Here is a 16,648-nt window from a genome sequence, read left to right as displayed (position 1 = left end):
CTGACGTGGAACTGCGTGACGAGCTAAAGACATGTCGCACTTCGACGGGTATGAATATAACAAAGGCCCACTAGCTGCAGAAAATTTCCTCCACATGGTTCTTCTACGGCGCTGAGAGAAATAGAAAGACGGACATAGTATGTATTCAATGTATCAGCGAAAAAGAAACACCTGAAAATTACGTGTTTCGTCGAGAAGCCGGAAATGGTTATAAAATCAGAACAGCAATCATGGGCTGGTTAGCGCCCGATCGAAGGAGTATGATTGGCACCACTTACATAGAGACACAGCCTGGCAATGAGTAATCCAATACCAGCAAATTGATAAGGAAAGAAAATATTTCTACGGAGGGCCTGTCATAGGAAATACTAAGCAAAATGAGTAAATGAGAAAGTGATGAAGAGGAATTTCTGTGGAAGTACTCCTATAGAGAATTGCTTCGCTGAAACTCCATAGAAAGTGGGTGATCGATAACAATGTATGAGCGAGCAATAAAACTGATATAAAAAGGACATTGAAAACCAATTGAAGTAGATCTCTGTGGATTGATTACCACGTCCTAACAGCAATGATGCTGCTTTCATAAAAAACTTAAAAAAAAACGGAGCTTCAATTTGTAATTTGAATTTTCTTGGCTATGATTCTAGGTTCGGCTCCCGGAAGAGCAAGAACATATACAGAAAGAGCCATGAAATCGATTTTATAAACAGTGAACATTGGATGTAGTCGACCTGGGTATTTCTTTAAAGTGCATAAACCGCTTGGCGGCAGCGAAGCACACTGGCTCGAAAGCGAGGTAGCATCGAAGAGAACAGAGTGGAGAGAAGTCGACTATACGTTATTTTTATTCCTCTATGCTGCTGAAGCAGAGGGCTGTAGGGTGAAATGAAATAAAACTTAAGGTCAACAACAAAATGAAGCTGTTTACCGCATACCTCTAGATTAAGAACGTTTATTGGTATATGCTAACGCAAGCTTAATTAGTGTATTCTATTTCTCCAATATATTTTCGAAGGAGGATGCACGGCAAACAGGGCAACATGTTTTACGCTTCCAAGTCACGACATAAGTGAAGGAATAAAAATATTTCAGTGCCAGTTATTTTGTTGTTGCTTTCATGATGTTTCAAATGAGACGAAAGACACTCAGGGACTAAAACTACGGCATTGTCATGATCATGCAAATAACTGCAGCTAGCACACTTTGTGCATATCTGCCATATGCAATACAAGACAGGAGCCTTATTTTATTATTGGTATTTAGTGAAGAGAAACAACCTTTGAGAGCATACATGGTCCGCCTTATTACTACGGGCACGAATTATTTCATTCATTAAACTAGATACGAAAGGCTGAAAAAGGCGCGCTTAATGAAAGATCCGTCCTATACCGTCTTCATGTGACTTAAAGGAAAAAAAAATTTTCTTGACGCCGTCAAACCATACCAATTCTTTCGTTGACGTTCTTCCCGAAGCGGCTGCTCCGCGCCGCAGATTTGTTACGTGTCGCTGGAACCGTAACGTTATAATCGGCTTTCGAGGTTACGGCATTACTGATGGGTGCAAGCAGTGACTAAGCCCTCTTCCTGACGCTTTTCTGTAGCCGGAACGACAGTCGCAAGCCATGGTTCCGGAAAGGCGACCCGGAGTCTAAGAACGCCCTGGCCCAAAAAGCGTATGAAGCACTACTCACTGTCATTGCGAGAACCCCCGAAACGGAAGACTTCATCAACTTCTCGCAAGAGGTCAAGAAACTCGCGCTCGAGAAATTCAACTTCTCTTTCGGAAACGAAGAGGTGAGTTCAGTCGAGTGATTTTTTCTTCGTACAGCGTAAAAGGTGACGACATTGGCATTTCCCATCAGAAATTTGTGGTCTTCACGAATGGTGCCTAGTGTTTTTAATTTTAATTTGAAGACAAGACGAATTTCAGGTCTGTTTTCGTACCTTTACTATGCAGCTGGTAACGAGCGTCACATCTTTTAGCACACAAATCTGCATGTAATTACCCCCCTGGGCTGTACAGTGCTATGATGAATGACTCGCAAGAGATTGTATCTGGTACATGAGTGCTTGGACGATTATATGATCTGGTCACCTAAGCTCACCTTCAGCAGTCGTGATATCTCGCACTTAGTAAGGCTGAGATCTGGGCGAGTTGGTATGCATTCATACTGGTGAACAGCGCAAAAAAGGCGGGAGTCTTGCTGTTGTCCCGCCTTTTTTCCGCTGTTCACCAGTATGATATCTCGCACTGTAGCTCTAGCTGTTGTTTTCAGTCTGTTTGCTATCACATAAGTACTAGCGCTTTTCAGTGATACAAGGTAACTCAGAAAGAGGAGATGGATAAGCGTAAATATCTCTGGTCACTATATGTTTATTTAACATAACTGAAAATACATTACGGAAGTTCGTGGGGTGTTCTGATGCTGCCGTAAAATCTTTTCCGTGGAGTGCATTCAGAAGCTACTGCAAATAATCATTTTTAGAAACCTGTCGTGATATCTAAAAATGATGCCATATGGACAGTAATTTTAAAAAGTGGCTTTTACCTTGATAATAAAAGGTACGATAGCACTCTTTTCAAACGACACAGAGCAAAAGAGATCGTTTACCCAGGAAGGTGATATTCTTACTACAAGTTGGCAGTTAACGCATTATGATGGGTCACTGAAATAATTGTACGAAAAGCGATTCAAAGGTTAAAAAAGAAACAGATGAACTTGTACCTTCAAAAACACCTCCACGAAAGAAAAAAATAACGAGACAGTTCGCAGGGGTTATTGCAACGGTCCCCAACTAACACTGCTAACCAAAGGTGACATCATTGCAAACAGAGGCTGACCATGAATATTTCGAGGTTATGTCAATGCGCTGGTATGCGAAAGTTAAAAATAATTCGCCAAGCATTCGCACGCCGTGCTCCATAATACGAAAAAATATACACGCGGACAACTGCAGATCCTGATAAATCGGTTCGTTCCAGACTTATTTTGGTTGTCAGTCACTGCACATTTTCGTAGACTCCCAGAAAAGTAAAAATGTATACAGAAACGTGGGAAAGCAAACATGTGCGATAGCGGTTATTTTCGCTTCAGTGACCAGCAGGGGAGGCAAAGAAGCCGAAGGTCTGATGTTGGTGTATAATTAGATATGTGCACGCTCTCCCCACCGAAGGCAATTGATGGTTTGGTTTGGTTTATGGGGTTTAACGTCCCAAAGCGACTAAGGCTATGAGAGACGCCGTAGTGAAGGGCTCCGGAAATTTCGACCACCTGGGGTTCTTTAACGTGCACTGACATCGCACAGTACACGGGCCTCTAGAATTTCTCCTCCAAAGAAATTCCAGCCGCCGCGGCCGGGATCGAACCCGCGTCTTTCGGGTCAGCAGCCGAGCACCATAACCGCTGAGCCACCGCGGCGGCCGAAGGCAATTGAAGCGTGTGTAAGTGAAACATGTTGCGTGCCGGGTATTTCTAGTTTCCTGACTAAATTGGATTAAACACGCTAGGTGCGTCTGATCCTGTTCCCTTAAGGGTGCACAAGGCCTTACAGTTATCGCAAAAAGCATAGTTTCGTTGAAACGCACAAAACGCTGCGCTTTAAATAACTTCTTTTGGCGTTTTGAGTAAGACACCTAAACGCACTTCTCTAGATGGTTTTAAAGCTCTGTGCTAAATCATAGGCGCTAGATTAATACCTTCAGAAAGGTTAAAAGTTGATTAAAGGCACTAAAAGAGAAGTTTCTGTGAACGACGCGAATTTCTTCCTCCAGGACTTCCAGAGAAGCAGCTGACGAAAGGCGACATTTCAACAGTAAAAACCCAGTTGATCTTTATTTTCAATAAGCTTAATTTTGGTATGTACACAAAAACCAGATTTTTGTTTTCCATGAAGCATGAGCGAAATAAAAAAGTTGCGCTAGATGCCAGAAATTAGATGAGAGTCAATGTGTTAGAACGATAGTACACAATCTGCCAGCGTGTTAATAAAAGGTGTTTTAATGTGTTAGAACGATAGTACACAATCTGCCAGCGTGTTAATAAAAGGTGTTTTAATGTGTTCGAACGATAGTACACAATCTGCCAGCGTGTTAATAAAAGGTGTTTTACATTCGAGGGAAGTTCGCTTTAATGTAACGGGTTTCAAGCCACAGGGTTATAGATATATGGGTGGCCAAAGCGTTTGCTTGCTCAGAGGAAAAGAAATGCAAACTGTGAATTGTGTGTTAGCGACTAAGAGGCATCTTGTTCCTTCTTCACTTCTCTTTCAGGTTAACAACTTCGTAGCCGCTTTCCACGAGGCTGTCATACTCTACTCAATCGCCTTGAACGAAACACTCAGCGAGGGTGGAAGCATAATCAACGGCTCGGAAATTACCCGAAGAATGTGGAACCGGACATTCACAGGTAGGTTCCCTGCTTTCCATATGCTACGTGCTCCGGAGAGCCAAGACAGTCGTCTTAAAAACAATTAGCAATAGTTGGCAGCTTTATTAACAATTGCATTATGCCGGTAATACCTCTCAATTACTTTCGAATTTTAAGGAAATTTTATCAACCATTTTCATCTAACAGCCGTCAAGAATGCATCCAACTGCCTTGAGTTTTGCTTCACTTAATCATACAAGTAATTTCAACTCTTGGAATAGATTCCTTTAGCAACACGAATTCAAGGGATCATCGTTCTAGCAATAATACATGTGCGAAGAGCGGATATAGACACTTCCCACTTATTCCTACGTTGCACTTCGAAAACAGCGTGATTGAGATAACTTTCTTTGCACAATAAATGAATGTCCGCTTCACCATATAATTCAGCACAGCTAAATACAATGTCTTAGCAAAAGCTGCAAGGTATTCGGATACTTTGCAGCATAGACTGTTAGGGCTAAATAACATTATCATCTGTACAAATGGTTCTTGCTTTAAAAGGTTCTCAAGCATGGCACCTCATTTTCGCTCCCAGTTAATAATGGTAATCAAGAAAAAATTCATGACATTACCTTGATAAGGGAAGACATAGACGCAGAGAATGTGATAGAGTGCTATTGAATGGGAAGCTCTAGCTAAGATACAGTTACCCGCGCAAATTCCAAATGTGTTTGTCTTTTAGCAAACTATAGGACGTGAAAAAAAAGCCATTCTTTCGTTCGGGATTTCATGGAGCAAAAACTCATTCGCGGAGCCAGACTAACCCCGCGACGACGGTGGCTGTTAGCGTCCTGGTTTTTTTCTTTTCTGGAATGTTTGAAAGTTTGGTCTCGGTTAATGCGGTTCAACGTATTAAGGCAATGCAGGGAATGGAGGACGCAGTACTGCAGGGCTCCGAACCATTTGGACCACCTGAGGTCTTTAACGTGCATTGACAACGCACAGTGCCGGGGTCTCCAGCACCTAGTCTTCATGGAAACGCCACCGCCACGGCCTGGATCGAACCCCCGTCTTTCGGCTCAGCAGCCGAGCAGCATCACCACTGAGCTTTTTAAAGGTTTCCGTCTTCCGCTGAATGCGTGCTGTGAAGGTTATCGATAATGCAAAGGGCGCTTTCAGTACGTCACTGAACGTGCTTCAAGGGTCTTTGACATGGACGTTACGCTGTTAGTACTTTTTTTATATTCCCTAGCCATACCCGCCATTAGGTGCGACGCGTTTCCGACTAGCAGGATGCGAATAAAAAGAAGATTCTCTCTGATGTGTTGGATGGTAGTTTCGCGTCTTGGCTAAGAGCACCACAGTCTTACACGTACACGGTTTCCTTATCGTCTTTCGAGCCCACGTCGCTGACAGCCCGCAGGCGCGTCAAGACAATGGGTCAGCAAACGAAAGAAGGAAGACAAAAGTATAGGCTGCAGCGGCGTACATATGCCGAGTCTTGATGCATTCTACCACAGATCGCCAGGCTCTTGTCCATCAAGAAGCGCCTGAGGGTGTAGCAAGAAAGACATATAACCGCCTCTCCAGCTATGGCTGTCAGGTTCAGCCGCCCTTGTTATCGGAGATACGGGCGCCCTCGTGAACGCCAGGTTGTCAAGCTATGCGAGCCAAGCAGCTTCACTGAAAGGGCTTTCAGTTCTGAGGAATATGTCTTGTCTGATAACTTTATTATTATGCTATAAGAAATGCTTTCGGAGACCACAATTCGTTCGTCGGAGACAGGTTTTTGGAATCTAGGATGCAGAAAGGGTACTTAAAGGTTATGTCTGGAATCTAGAATGATTGCAGGTTCAGTTGCTGAAAGCAGTGTTTCAATGGGTATCTTTAAAATCAAAGCCACGAAGTCTGAGATGCTCTTTTTTTGAGGAAATTGCCCCATTTCTTTCCGCTGGTTATATGATAGTTGAAGCCGCCGCGATGGCTCATTGGTTATGGTGCCCAGATGCGGACCCATAAGATGCGGATTTGATACCACTCGGGGCGATCGCATTTGAACTGAGGCGAAATGTTAGAGGGCTGTGCACCGCCCTACGTCTGTGCGCGTTAATGAATCCCAGGTGGTCGAAATTGTCCGGTGCCCTCCACTACGGCGTGCCTCGTAACCTGAGTCACTTTGGGTGGCTGAACCCCATAAACCTAAAGCAACGATGACAGTTGACGAAGCACGAACCTTCTTCGGAAACTTTGTCTTGCGTTAAATATAAAACACCATTGAAATTACGATACGAATGCACGCTATCTCTGTCTCTCTTACAATGAAACTTACACTGGCAATTCCGTAGAAGTGAATGAATTGCTTGGTAACGCGAGAATATATTTAACTCTAAGTCCTCTCTTCGCAGTGGTAGCGAAATTTTGTCCCTTCTTCTCTGCGCACCGCTACGAAACTCGAAAATAAAACACACCCGAAGGAATTCTAGGTCGCAAATGGCTTTCCACCAAGGCTATTTAAGTGTGCAACTCTAACGCCCCTGCACTTTTTTCTAGAAGGCATAAAAACACCCACTACCTTAATGACTACAATGAGCGAAGACATAGGACAGCCTCTTGGCAAAAAGGCAGCATGCAGAAACAAGTAATGAACCTGGGAGACAGAAACACAAAATTGATGAGGCATAAACAAAAAAAAGAAGGTGACCGCATCGAGGATTGGGTTGGAAAAGGGCGAAGCAGAAAATGTCACAACTAACCACAAAAAAAAAAAGCCAACAGCATCAATAAAGGACGAAGAAAAGGAAACAGATGGAAACTGAGGAAGCATATGGAGCACCGAAAAATTTACTTTTGAGGTCTTTTAAACAATCCAGCGATGCGGGAACGTGCATTTACAGCAAACTGGGCGTAGCCGTCGTCATTTGCGGTGTTTTTAACTTCGAAGCGAAACAAAATCTGTCATTGCAATATTTCATTAATGAACTTTTTTGCGCTGCGATAGTCAACAACTCCGGCAGCCGATCACCAGAACCGGCAGCTGCGTCGTCTACGTATTCGCACGAGACGTAGATGTAGCAGGGATGAGAGACGTGTCGTATATTAGCTATCACATGCCATTACTCACGCTCCTGGTCGACTAAAGAGAAGAACAGCTCAGCGAAAGAAGGGAATAACGGTGTTTTTACTCACAACTTAGGGCAGTCAGGCATGCAATCCTACAGTGGCGTTCTCCAGACGTAGCAAAGGTATAAACCCCAAATTATTACGCTATTTTGGCACGAACAGGCGCCAGAAATGGCAGAACAGAAATGGACAGAACAGAAGTGGCATGAACAGGCGCCAGACAGGGAAATATAAAGGGGCTAGGACACCCACTGTACCATGCTCCTTCAATTGCGTTCTCCTGCTCGCCAAACTTTACAACATTAGCAAAAAAGGAAAAAAGGCGTTGACAGGAAACTATTCGTGTGTTCTACGAGAAGCATATGAGTGACATTTACAGAGGTCGAGGCATGCTTTCTTTAAGTGACGGCGTGAACCGCCACTGAGAATTTTTCGCGCATTTCTCTGGTCTTCCACATCGCCTTCTTCTCATTAATTTTAATGAACTAAACGGTTGAATGCTGCCCTAAGTGTGCTGATGCCTTTGCCGGCTTTTATCTTTTGGTGTTGGAATATAATGAAAAAAAAAACTAAAATTTCCGCTCTCGTCTAGTGCAGAAGAAATAGCCTGAAATACGCCTGATACGAAACGAAACATTAATTTTGTTCAGCTTGGTGAACAGAGTTTAGTTGCGAATGGGAGGATATGCTACTCTCGTAACATCAGGAACAGAACTAAATGAGCCGCTGACTGGATTTAGGAAAAAAGTTCGCAGCTGTGCATTATGAAGGAGATGCCGTGTACGTTGTAACTCACACCTACGCCAGGTAAAATTTAAAGAAGTTAATTTGAGCAACATTTCATAAATATTGATAGACGTCAATTAGGAGGGAGAAATTGATCCAACACTGGTCCATGGCGGAAGTGTTTTGAAGCAGAGACTGTTGGTACACGCTGTAATTTCACTTTCGCTTGAGAGCCTCCTGCTGGTAATATGTACATCGAGTCTCACCAATCTATATGACACCTAAAAACAGGTAATCTAAACAGCCGGTACCTTGCACTTTTTTCTTTCAAAACAGCGCAACTCAATTTCCTGAATGTGTGGATAGTCGATAGCACGCTTTGAAAATTGAAAAAAAAAAAAAAACTGAAAAAAAGGAGGCATGTTAGGTAGGAAATCCTCCTGCCTAAATAAGCCCAAGAACATGTGGCGGAAAGGTAAACATCTAAGACTTCGTCTTGTTTCTTGCCGTAGGTCCATCCAGGAAGCGTTCAACTGCCGCACATTTTTCTTCCTCATTTTTTTTTTCTGGGTTGATAAGGAAGAAACGGTGCTCGGTTTTCGACCAGGTTTACACTTCGAACTTACGCAGTCTCGTCTAATTGAAGTTTGCTCCAGTCGTATTTTAAAGTTCTGTGGTTGATTTACATGCCCGTTTCGTAGCGCTTGCCGAGTGAGTTCACTTTTTTTGGTTCGTGTAGGCATCACGGGAACAGTCCGGATCAATGAGAACGGAGACAGGGACGCCGACTACTCAATATTGGACATGGATCCGGTTACCAAGGAGTTTCAGGTGAGTGCGTATGCTGACGCCGAGAAATAAAATTGAATTCTGGCAACAAATCCGCTTCAGTAGATCCGCACAAGATGCGTCTACAGACAAATAGTTTATAATAACGGTGACGCACTTCCGCACACCATGCTTCCCAAATTGTGCGTTCGAAAGGCATGATACGAGAACTAATCATTTGTAGGTGAGCTTGGGTACCTCGTTTGGCCATGCATCGCAGCGCTTTTTTTCTTTTGTATTTTACGTCTGCTAAGATTGTATGTCCTTTCCGCTTTCTCCCACTAACGATGGGAGAAAGCGTTTTATTTCGCGCCGTAGAGAAATCGAAACAAAGATGCACCGTATGTCAACGCATAATAAGGTGAGCTAAAAAAAAACAAGAAGAAAAAAATTTTACAGTACGCGTACAGTAAGTCTCTCAGGGAATAAAAGGCACCCTATTGTGAATGCCGATAGCGCCTTTCGTTCAATGGCACACAACCATTCTTGCTGGCGCATGACTGTCCGACGAACATGCGAAGTGTAAAGTCATGGGAAGCTTACTGTCAAACTGAGTAACGTGGGTATTAAATTCACTGTGGCATTGGGTTGTATGCAGTACAGAGGACAGGGGATATATCACTGATGAACTAGGCGTTGAATTCCTAGCCAAATACACATAAGCGGCAATATTACAGAATTTGTTCATAAAGTGTGGGGGCTGTTCAATTGAACAAGATCGATTTATATTTTACAGAAACCTTGTCAGCAGCTCGCAAAGCGTGCCAATGTCCACGCATTTTTTGCAGGTGGTAGCCAACTACTTCGGAGTGAACAAAAGCTTCAGTGATGTCCCCGGCCGCTCTATCCACTGGCCGGGAGGCAAGAGAGTCCCGCCGCCCGACACGCCCCGGTGCGGCTTCGACGGATCCAAGTGCCCCGATGAGGGTGGGTTCAAATACTTGCTGCGCAACTGGGAATGCTGAGTAATAATTCAACCTATACACAGAGAGATGACAGTGAAGTGGATTCACCATGTTTCTTTGGGCGGCGCACTAGAGTACGCCAACTGCCATGGGTGTTTTGACTTAGTTCCATTAATTTGACTTAAAATGTTTACTTTCTCTGCGGTAGCAACCAATAATGGATATCTCTACCTTTCATTTATTGAAAAGGGCATTGTGGTTTTACGATAACAAAAGCCATTCGAATTTAAATATAACTTGAGTAGAACTGTTCATTAATAGACAGAATAAAAAGGTCGCCTAATAATATCCGGATAATCAACAAAAAAAGAAACGCAGAAAAAGTCAAGGACATGAGAAATGATGCGCGGACTTCAGCCAAGAAGCCCTAACCGTCAATATTGATACTGCGATTACGCACAGTGTAACTTTCATCCGTTAGGAAAAATTATTACGCAAATAAACCCTTCGGACACGTGCCTTTAAGACGCCCTTCATTAGTCTTGAGCAACTGTCCTGGGCGGCGAGGCAAGCCTTGCGCGATGTAGCAATATTTAATCATCTGCCAACGGAGTGTTCTCCGTAAATATTCGATGTCAAAAATGCGCCGCTGTATCTCCACTTGTGAAACGTTCATTTAGAGTATCGACTCGCTGCTCAGCCTATACTGGTATTCATTATCGATAGGTTCATTTTAGCCAGACACTTGAAAGTAAACGCAATGTTGCTTGAAAACGACTGCCTTACTAAGGATCATTGCAGTGCCCGCCATCAAGTAGACTTTCAGTTCCCAATTCTTTACTAGTAAATGTTCAAGGATATACAAAAAAACTAAGTTTATCGCATGTTTTGAGTTGTACCTACTTAACTACTTTTCGTCTAAACCCATCGGAGAGCAATTTAGAATTCTCTGTTCCAAGGATGAACAGGAACCCTCCATTAAACCCAAAAGACCACCTAACCGGACATGCCTTGCGAAATTCCAAGACTTGAGAAGCGTGTACGAGTCGCGTACGCATTCAAGAAAAATCATTAATTCCAGAATGTCAAAGACACTCCCACCGTGACCATGCAAGTGCGATATCCGAGGTCTATATATAACGCCACAGACAGTATGACGGACGAGAACTTGTGTGGGCTCTGAGCAGTTTACACAGCGAGTCGAAATAATTACGCCCATCAAAACAGTCACAGCGGAGGAGCCCAACGTGGCTGGTTATGTCATTTGGCTCCGGGACCCTCCTCACCCTCATCATCCTTGACTCATCCTCGCAGCACGACTGCGAGTATCAGCTGCCTTGCTTATATGAGAACTCATGAGCCAGTCTTGAGAGGCCACGGCCAGAACCAGTGTTATTGCAGGCAATGCGGGGCTGCAGGTAAAGTGTCTTCCCAGATTGCTCTGCTGGAATCACGTGTTTATCCTCCCACATTGCAGAGCTTCCTAAGTACGCCATCGTCAGCGGGGTCCTGAGTGGTCTGGTGGTCATCCTGTGCATCGTCTTTTTCTTCATTTACAGGTTAGTTTCCAGAAACTTTCTGCATGTATAATAAGAAAGCATTGACTCTAGTAAGCTGAAGCAGCACGCGGTTAATGAAGTTGGGTTGCACGACTCTCAAGTGAAAATGTTTGCAACGAAGTTTCCACTAAGAAACGGGCAAAGCGAATGCAACTCTGGCGAGATGTTCCTCCAAGAATTGCCGCATCTGGGTATTGCAAGTTTTATCTCCGAGGCTTAGTGAGTGGGTTTATATAATGACCAAGGGAGCCTTGTTTGTACATCGGCCTGTAATAAGAGCTCCTGACATTCCGAACAACATTCTTTCGGAGGACTCGCTTGGTTTAAAACTCCGAACGTTTAGACCTGAAAGAGCTGTCTTCTTTTGCCTGCGAGGGTAAACGCAGGTAAATATGGCGCAATATTCATAAATAAATTCATAAATATATGAAATATTTTTGTATAGCAGGCGGCTGTACGATTGTGTGAATTGTGTTGCGTTTTTATGCGGTCGTGTATTGTGTGCTCAAAGAGGCGTTTTCATTCCTGTGTATATATGCATTCTTTTGTTCTTCATTTTCCCTCTATATAATGACCCTCAAGTGAGGGTGTACAGTATTCGTAAATAAATGAATCAAAAATGTTCTGTACTATCAGAGGAAAGAGTAATAGACACCCCTTTCCAAGTTCCGACCTACGCCACTCTGCGTAGAGGCTTCACTTGACAAAGCGCTTCTAGTGTCGAAACAGGCCCACTGCCTTGGTGTCGATACCAGAAGTGTGCTGTCAGGTGGGGCCCCCATGCAGAGTGGCACGGGCCGGAACTTGGAAGGTGTGTCTATTACTTTTGCCCCAGACGGTGCACATCGAACAACAAACTGCCTCCGTGCTATGAACAAACTCATTACGCAATGGTAGACAGCGCCAAGTGTTTGACTAGGTCTTTCAAAACGCCGTATGCCATGCGAATCAATCCATCACGTATCCACGAAAGCAAAGAAATAGTGAATCCGCCACAGCAAAATGACCTGCTCTTCTTCCAAAAAGCCCTCATGCACGTTCAAATCTCTAAAAAATTTGAACACGCTTCCGTCACTTTCAGCACACTTACAAACCCTCAGGAAACCACCAGAAACTTAGGCTTTTTGAACTTTCGCGCTTTCAGGATCTTCTTGCTTTTGAGGTCCTGTATGTGAGCATTTCGAAGGTTCCCAGTCGGATAACTGCAAAACAAAAGCAAGGTAGTGAAGTGCTGCAGTTTCGCATTACCCCCCCCCCCCCCCCCCCTCCCCCAGCCTTCAATGAAGAATGGAATAATATTTTAGTCTTCTCTCACTAGCGGTCATCAAAAGAACATGCATTGTCGAGGATACTGCTGCAATTGAGTTGTTCTCTTCATACAGAGGCACCAACTATTTTTTTGGGGGGGTGGGCTACATGGGTTATGCGTTGTACACTGCCTAAACAGGCTAAACAGCAATAAATTGGAGCAGCAGATTTTCTGTTTAGCGCCAGTAAGAAGATCTAGGCATTTATTTTACAGCATTAGGCAGCACTAATTGGTTACGTTAGGAATTATTTGTCACGAAACAATGAAAGAAAACAGAGACGTGCAGAAAGTTTTGTTCTTAAAAGAAGCTACATTTAGCTGCATAAATTGCAGATTTGTGCTGCTCGCCAGCAGAAGTCGAAAGCTCACGCTTGGTTTGAAAGGTCGAGATTTGACAATTGTGTGAGTGCCAGCACTGAGGTCACAAGCGCAGGAACAAGATATAGGATTGTTTTGCACAAATTTCATTCAGACAGGCTTAACGCATCCCAATGTAATCGCGCAGCCTTACAGTCGTGGTTTAATCGGCTTAAAGTTTTCCGGATTCTGCTGATGTTTATGAATCTGAATGTCCAGCTTATATTTGTAAGAGTTAATACCCGGCAATAGCTTTGTAATATTTGCGCAAATTAGCTATTAAGAATTCAACGAAAACTTTAAATCATTATTTTGAGTTATTTTTCTCACTATCAAAGCTGAAAGCACCGAGTCTAAAATATTACTGACCGTGGCAGCTGTTCCAAAGTCATACATTTTAAATGGGTTATCCGGACGGCATATTAACCCCCTAGCTTCTTGGTACTAAACTTTCAACTCGTGCGAATAATTAGTACCGCTACCAGAAACTAGCAGGTGTCCAAGTTTTTGCATCGAGCCCTGTTGGAATTCATTAACGAAGCGAACCAGTGCCTCGTTCGCTAATTTAAACTAAGGACGAATTTGTGAAATAAAACACAACTATTTTGCCGGAAGCTTCATTCAGACGTTCACGAATTTAATGGTGCAGGCGGGTTTTATAAATGTAGCATTACGCTTAATAGCGTGTTCGTTTCTGCAGAGCGTGCGCGCAGGAGCTGATCGGGCAATACCCAATGTCGTAAACGGAAAGCTTACGGCTTTCAGTATTATATCCCTTTTATTTGAGAGCCCGCAGGTGAAACAAGGGGTCGGAAGGGAGCAGACGAGCTGAACGCTGGCAGCGATATCTGCCTGCCGTCAGCGTTGAAAAAGTTCGCAAACGGTTGTCTTTGATCGGCGGTTCTCACCGGGCGTATAATATACGCACCCCAACGCACCCTTCAGACGGCCGCAGGCTGGCTACGGCTGGACGTCCGTGGGCATATGGCGCGGACGCGAAGGATCGATAGAAGCCCACATTTTCACTCCACAGTTCTTGCTCAACACCCGTCTATTGCTGCCCCAATCGAAGCAGGCAAGCTTTGCGAGTATTGTTGGTGTGAAAGAATTAAAAAAATAAAAACAGCGAGGAACTCCTTGCGCGCCCCCGGTATGGACTGACGTTTTGGAATCGTAAACAGTGCGCGGTTGACTCCTTACCCAGCGTTAAAAACAAGAGCAGGCATGTTGACAGCAGCGTTTCTGCTAAACATATCAATACCTGTCGTCTGGTTCTCGTTTACGAAGTGCACTTACATCAATTTACAGCTTATCTCTACTTTGCGTTTTTCTTTCTTAATACTGCACTGAGTACATTTTCTTTTACTTGGAGGTGGAGATGTATCGCCGTCATTCAATACCTCGACATGTGGCCTGTGCGATACGTTTATGTGTTCAGCGTGCTTAACACTGTGTTTTGAAATAAGCTGACAAAGAGTAACGCATGGTAAGAAACGTCGGCATAAAGGTTACTAGAAAGACTAGTTCAAGGCTGGATGGCTCACATAAGACTGTTGATAGGGTATAATAACACCAAGTGACGCACAAAGCTGTACGACTGCCTACATTCCTTTCCACGTTAAAAGATGCAACTCTTCTTTAAATCACATAGAGCGCGTACCAAAGCTATTCAGAAAAGGAAAGAGCGTAAAAGGCGCAGCAACCGTCTTGCGCTGAGTGGACGCCTTACCGCAGAGTGAGCGATGGGACGAACGAATTAAAAGATGAGAGACAGGAAGACGTGGAAGTGGATACCACGCATGGTCAGAAAAATAAAGACTCCGTTCCCACTGCCACATGAGTTTCGTTCTTTCGTTCGCAGCCAAGTGTGCGGGCTTTGTAATGAGGTCGGGCCTCTCATAATACAGAGGATGAATACAAAAAAAAAAAAAATCTGTGTTAAAACCTATTTTCGTTTAATTCGGAACTAACAGTTACGTGGCTTTAACACACTAGACAAAAGAATGACGATTATATCGATATTTTTCGAAACGAAGACACAAAACTGCGTTCGGAAAGCTACAGTGCCAGATAGTCGTAGTAAGCACGTAAATTCGTGTTCTTATTTTGAGCCGTACAACGCGTATTTTGTGCTATTACTTCACGGGTAAGAGCCTGGGATTAAGTTTCTACCGAAAATTATCAATCACTGTTTTATTCGTACAAAACATAGATTCGGGCAAGGAATGGTTCTAGTTTTTTTTTTTTTTCAAGGTTCGTTGCTATCCTAAAAAAGCGAACATTTAAAGACATGCGCTTTTATTTTGTATTGTCTTTATATCTTCATAGTTAACGATCGTGAATCGCGCAGAAACTTTATTGCTCAGTAAAAATATACGCCGAAATGAAACAGTCGGCGATGCCATAACGACTGTTATGTGGACGCGTTAAACGTTCTTTATTCTTTCCAGCCGTTTTCGAGCACCTGCTTTCAGGCCAAGTTTTTGCATATTTCTTTTAGCTACTTCTGCCGAACCCAAGTGGCGCGCTGTTTTTTGTTTCTCTTTGCATGCTGCTTGAATTCCGGACTTTTTTTTTTACGTTTTGGACTTAGATCAAGGCAGCAGAAACGGTGAGATGCTAAAGCGACCGGAGAACTACTCATCTATCATCCACTCCCTCCGTGCCTATGACATCTCGGCTCAGGGCACGACTGAAGAGGCTGTACATTGCATCATAACTGCTTTCTTTGCACCACGACCAATAAAAACTAAACGAACGGAATGGTCCTATTGTAATGTGTTTTTTTTTTTTTTTCATGCCCTACTCTGCTGCGCAATGGAGTGATAACTTGTGCGCAAAAAGCCTGTTGGATGTGGCTTTCACATTGGTGTAAGTTCGGAGGAATCCGTTTGTCGCAACGTTTAAGCAGTTATTCATCTTCAATACTAGTCTTCCCCTTACGCCATAGATCACCGTCACTTAGTAGTTACTCCGCACCTTATATTATAGAGCTACGTAGCCTTGCCTCCGCTTCACGGTAATTATTACGCTGATCATTACCGCATCAGAAATGATTTACTCACTGCGCATACGAACAGTTTTTTACAGATGAAATTCGAAAGTTATGCGAGAAATCAGTCTAATTTATTTCATATCAAGATACATGATAGCGAAAAAACGATTATCGTAGTCGCGAACAGGGATTTTTGTTTTTCGCAAACCAACTCTCAACAGCTGCACTTTGCTGAGAACTGGCGTGAATGTCACACCTGTTTTCTCCTGCTTTGTTGTAGTGTTCTCAAATTGGTTTTAGTTGTCCAAAAACTCCACACTCCAAAAACTTTCCCGACCAAGTAGATGAGTGGAAACCATATAAGACCAGGAGTGGAACCAATAGGAAAGAAAACAAAGTACACACCGATGTGAGCCGATTGTGTACTGCTTGAAAAGTTCGAGGCATGCCGAAGCCCACATGCGTTGACACCTTCGCAA

The 16,648-nt window shown here is 43.5% G+C and overlaps 1 protein-coding gene across 1 annotated transcript in view; it reads left to right on the top strand.

The window, feature by feature from the left end:
* The window catches only part of LOC149340432 (atrial natriuretic peptide receptor 1), a 161,505-nt gene that overhangs the window by 65,731 nt on the left and 79,126 nt on the right, over window positions 1-16,648 (top strand). Inside the window, exons 3-7 of the mRNA XM_089549201.1 lie at window positions 1,602-1,794; window positions 4,271-4,406; window positions 8,956-9,047; window positions 9,833-9,971; window positions 11,427-11,508. Coding sequence (XP_089405327.1) covers window positions 1,602-1,794; window positions 4,271-4,406; window positions 8,956-9,047; window positions 9,833-9,971; window positions 11,427-11,508 — 642 coding nt within the window. The remainder of the gene's footprint in view (window positions 1-1,601; window positions 1,795-4,270; window positions 4,407-8,955; window positions 9,048-9,832; window positions 9,972-11,426; window positions 11,509-16,648) is intronic.

The sequence above is a fragment of the Amblyomma mixtum genome, chromosome 6, assembly GCF_055824585.1.
Source record: "Amblyomma mixtum isolate Tamu chromosome 6, ASM5582458v1, whole genome shotgun sequence".
NCBI lineage: Eukaryota > Metazoa > Arthropoda > Arachnida > Ixodida > Ixodidae > Amblyomma > Amblyomma mixtum.
This window is presented reverse-complemented; position numbering and strand designations above follow the sequence as displayed.